This window comes from Alligator sinensis, unplaced genomic scaffold (genome assembly GCF_000455745.1).
Source record: "Alligator sinensis unplaced genomic scaffold, ASM45574v1 scaffold92_1, whole genome shotgun sequence".
NCBI classification, from domain to species: Eukaryota; Metazoa; Chordata; order Crocodylia; family Alligatoridae; genus Alligator; species Alligator sinensis.
Genome location: NW_005843010.1, coordinates 144,777 through 149,537, shown reverse-complemented (window position 1 = coordinate 149,537; position 4,761 = coordinate 144,777). Strand labels below are relative to the sequence as shown.

Genomic DNA, 4,761 nt, shown 5'->3' with positions numbered 1-4,761 from the left:
GGGGTTTGGGGTTTGATACAATTTGATTGCTGCAGACCAGAAGAGCTTAACCTGTTGCAGTCTGTTGTTTATTGGGAAGCCTGTTGGAGCTGCTGGGAGCGAGCACCTTGCTTCCTTGTGGTAGCATCTCATCAGTGGCTGAAAGCTGCCAGTTACCCTACCTGTGGTTCTTGAGTCAGGGATTGACTAATGCATTCTGGTTTGTTTTGTGATTCTGGTTATGCCATCTAAGTTCACCTGTAAATAACCTTTCCTATTATTATTGTTTTGTAAATAAAGTGTAAATAGTTAAATCATTTAAGTGTTAGACCTTCTTGGGACCACAGGCTGCTCTGTGGGGAGCAGGGGCCGGCTGGAAAGTAGAGCTGGCCGGAAGCCCTGCCCCACTCTCACCACACCATCCCTGATATTGGGTAGAGGTGGCAACTATAGGGCTACCACCCGGGTTACACCAAAACCCCATTTTATTCCATTCATTTCTTTTTTGGAAATGGTGAGGCCCAATACAAATATAAATTGGGCAGTAATACTTCAGGATCTCTTCCCAAAATATCACCTTAACAGAGCAGAGCAGCACCTTTGTGGTAGCTATCCTGAGCCACAGTCTTGCAATCAGAATGGAATAGTTGGGCCTTTGCATCTGCAGAGATTTGTTTGCATGATCTGGGCCAGTGGTGCTCCACATAGCTCCCCAGGGGTCTGAAAAAATGGCAGCAGGGAAGCAGTAGCAGCATTCATTGCTTCCAGAGCAGCGGCAATTCATTTTCCACCCACTCCTCCAATGTCAAATTTCTGGACCCTTAGGGAGTCCCAAGGTCTGGTTGACATGGTCCCATGAGTCAAATCATGTATGCTCCATAGTCAAATCTGGTGTGTGGGGTTGGGTTAGTGCATAAGGTTCCCATGTACCTAGATCTGGTACATGGATTTGTGCCAGATCACATCCACAGGCCAACCCTATGCACCACTCGCCCACGGACTGGTCCCGGGTATGTGGGATCCAGTCCATGGGCCAACTCTGTGCCACTCCTCTGACCTGTGGAGCTTTAGAGGTTGAGCACCATGGATCTAGGTCAGGGGTGGGCAAAATGGTGGATCTGGCCAGCAGCCAGACTCCATTTACCAGCAGCCCCAGCCCACATTGTTCCAGCTGGTTTCCATGGAGATCCCAGAAATGGTGGGGCCATAACAGTGCAGGACCAGGGTTTCCATAGAGACCAGGCCCAGCAGAACTGGCAGGGCAAGCAAGCAGTGGATCACAGCTCTGCCCCAGCTCCAAACCATGTCACTGCTGCAAGATCCCAGCCCTGGCCCTGAAGCAGCTCCCCACTCAGTCACATGCACTGCCAGTACTGCTACCTCCAGTCTCTATTGAAACCCTGGTCCTATGCTGTCATGGCCCTGCTACTCCTGGGGTCTTCATGGAAATCAGTTGCAGCAACATGGTCAGGAGCTGCTGGGAAATGGAGTCGGCTGCGGGTCCAATCTGGTCCATGGGCCAGACTTTGCCTACCCCTGATCTAGGCCCTTTTAAGTTTAGGCTGATTTTAAATTTAAAAATAATTAACTTTCCTGACTCCCCCTCAGTGATCCTGCATCCTGATATGGCCTGTCAGTTTTGTTTCCCACTGGTGATTGGCCAACATTCCCCACATATTGCTGATGTCTCAGCTTATGGCATGAGGTTGGCTCCATTGCCACATTTTGATGCAATGTGGAGTTCTATATGATGGGCTAGAGGCAGACGTTCAAAAAGCCTGAGCCTGAATTGCTTCAATCTTTGCAGGTTAGTCTAACCTTCTTAGGCTGAATCAATTTATAACTGTCAAGACATTCCCTCTGGACTGAGAAAATGCAGGCACATGCCTGCAGTGCCTCAGGCTAGAAGCTGGAGGGGTTGGGAGGCACCAGAGTAGCTCTCCCTTCCCTTCCACATTGCTGAGCTGAGGTGAGGCATGGCCAGACCCCAGCAGGACACTCTGATTAGGGAGCCTCTCCCTCCCCGTCTTCCCTCCCTCCCCGCCCCCGGCTCCTTGATAACAAAGCATATATCAGCTCTGTTATCAGTATTTAGCATCCCATGAGAAAACAAAGCCTCTCTCATCAGTTCAAACTCTTCTTAAACAATGTTTTCCAAGGAAGGGAACACTCCAAGAATGAACATTACCAGCTACCTGTTGATTAGCTCCAAAAAGCCCTAAGCAGGCACTGTCTTGTCTGCCTTTGTCCTGTCTGCCTTACACAGACACCTTGCAGCATTAGCTAGCATACCACATGCTGGCTACGGTCCACACTGTGGGAGAGAGGAAGAAGGGATCCCTACAGAGAGTGGGCGAATGGGGCAGGGGTAGCCAGGCAGATGCTGCTGTGCTTGCAGTCTCTGCCAGAGCTCCAGTGAGGGAGCAGAGACCCCAGCCCAACCCAAAGACCATGCCAGGATTCTGGGGGACTCTGATTTAACTTAAACCAGAATGAGGTCTGGGACAGACATTGCATAAACCAGTTTGACCCAAATCAGGTAAGTCTGATACTACATTCAACCAGGTTTATCTCAACCAAGTTTCAGCCATTTTCAAACTGGTTTATGTGCACTGAATGTCTGTTCTGTTACAGGTTTAAATCAGTTTCTGATCACTTAAACCAGTTTATGTATAATGTCTGTCCCTAGCCAGGGTGTTTTCATTGTTGTTCTTTCTGTTTGCTTCTTATGCTTCTTCAAAACAGATTTCCCAGCAGTTCTGAAGAGATTCATTTGCAGAGAGCTATCTGTGAATAAGTTTATTTGATTTTTTTCCTGTGACTGTTGTTTCAGGGAAATACACAAGTTCCACCTGTAATGCAGCAGACCAACAAGCTAATTTCACCTACACATGAGTCTTACCATGATGAACTGTTACCTTATGTCCCTCTCATGACCTGGCTGAAGAATACTAACCCCATGTTGTTTAGTGATCTACCAAAGGTACAGTCTGGGATTTGAAATAGTGCAACATCAACCATGTTGGCTCACCTGTAAATAGTCTTACGTTACATTCCACTTAAGTGATATATAATTTATAGTTGTATTGAGACTTCCCCACGATGATTTAATCTAATGATAGTGACTAGTAATTGTTATTACTTCATACACATTTAATAGAGATACCTTTTTCTAGTGCTCAGAAATTTTTGTTTAACAAGTTGTTAAAAAGGTATGAAATCTAAGTTCTGGTCTTTCAGTGTAGAAATGGCCATATGAAGATGAAATGGAAAAGAAGCAACAAAGAAACAATTACTTATACTCTTATATTCTAGTATTTGGGAGTGTATGTAGGGGGTGGGGTTACAGCTTGTAGCTTTTCTTAATGGGGATGCTACTAACTGTTACAGGTTTCCCTTATGCTAGGCTATTTGAACACTTATAGAAAGTCTTTGCCCAGAAGAATTTGCCCTTAGTAAAACAGAAAGACAGAGGACGTGTTGGTACATCCCCTTTTTACATAGGGCAAACTAAGGAATTGAGAAATTAAGCGATTAACCCAAAGTCTAACAGGACATATAAAAGTTAGAGCCAGGGACTGAAAACAGATCTGAGTCCCAGTCCTGTGTTTTAAGCATCTCATTGGGATAAAAGAATGTCCACTGAGGTTTTGTACTTGCAATAATAAAAAAAAATTGTGGGTTTCAGTGTCCAGAAGGTGCCAGCACCTTAGCTTTTTATTTCTTATCTGAAAGACAGCACCCCCCTGTACCAAGCTGGTAATATGACAAAGGTGTTGTGTTTAATTATTGACACTGTTCCCTGAACACCCTCTGTTTTCTTTGAAAGTCTCCCATCAAAGCACTGATCAACTTTGAACTTACCTTAAGAGAGCTGAGCATTCAGCTTGGAGGAAAGTATTCCTCATTGACAGATACTGTCTTTGCTAGTGGGCTTACCCTCCTTGCATAAAACAGGAGCAGACTCTCAACAAGGGAAGATTTGTTTTTATTTTGTGGACTATGTGGGGTAGGAAGGAAGAGCTCACATCCAGTCCTTTATGCTTTCATCTTGAGGAAGAGTATGTTTACTGAAGCATGATGTAGCAGCCAAAACCTTGGCTGTCCAGCCTCCCTGCTCCCTGAGGACAGTTAGGAATGGTCTTAAAATCTGATGATTTGGTTTCTTCCCTTCCTCAACCTTTTTCCATCAGTTCCAGAGCCCATTGAGGGCAACAGGAGTTTTTTCATTAACTTCAATCAGCTTTGAATTAGAACCTGCATTGGGAGGGAGAGACAGAGGAGAGACTTTTGGGAGTGAGTGAGATGGGGAAGTTGTGCAGAGATAGAAAAACACTCACTGGCACTCCAATTCCTTCTCTGCCCTTCCAGGTCTATGCACGGAGTCTCTGCAGATTATATGAGAGAGAAATCAAAAACTTTTTTGAGATGGCCAGAATGCTGCTGTTGGGAAGAGCAAAAGACAGTAAGTAATTCAGGGAGGACAATGTTTGGGCTGTGAGGCAGAAATGTATTTGTAAAAGACATCACTCCCATCCATTTTTCCCCAAACTCTCTGATTATTGAATTTATATTGCCTGGTCTCTGGGCCAGCATCCCAGCTGGTGTGCAAAGTGGAGCTTTGCTGATTTACACTATTTGGGGTTTGCACAATCCTTTGCTGCATACATTATTCAGTGCTGTTTACTTGTTCTTCAGCTTTGGGGGTGTTATGTGGCTAACCCATTCAGATCCACAGATAATCTTTGCTCTGGAGAACTGAGAAAATATACTGCCAAACAG

The 4,761-nt window shown here is 45.3% G+C and overlaps 1 protein-coding gene across 4 annotated transcripts in view; it reads left to right on the top strand.

Moving 5' to 3' along the window:
* LOC102375745 (exocyst complex component 1) overlaps positions 1-4,761 on the top strand; it is a 74,704-nt gene that overhangs the window by 39,594 nt on the left and 30,349 nt on the right. For all 4 annotated transcript variants that reach the window (XM_006036731.2, XM_006036730.2, XM_006036729.2 and 1 more), the window contains exons 9-10: positions 2,813-2,962; positions 4,351-4,444. In XM_006036731.2, coding sequence (XP_006036793.1) covers positions 2,813-2,962; positions 4,351-4,444 — 244 coding nt within the window. The remainder of the gene's footprint in view (positions 1-2,812; positions 2,963-4,350; positions 4,445-4,761) is intronic.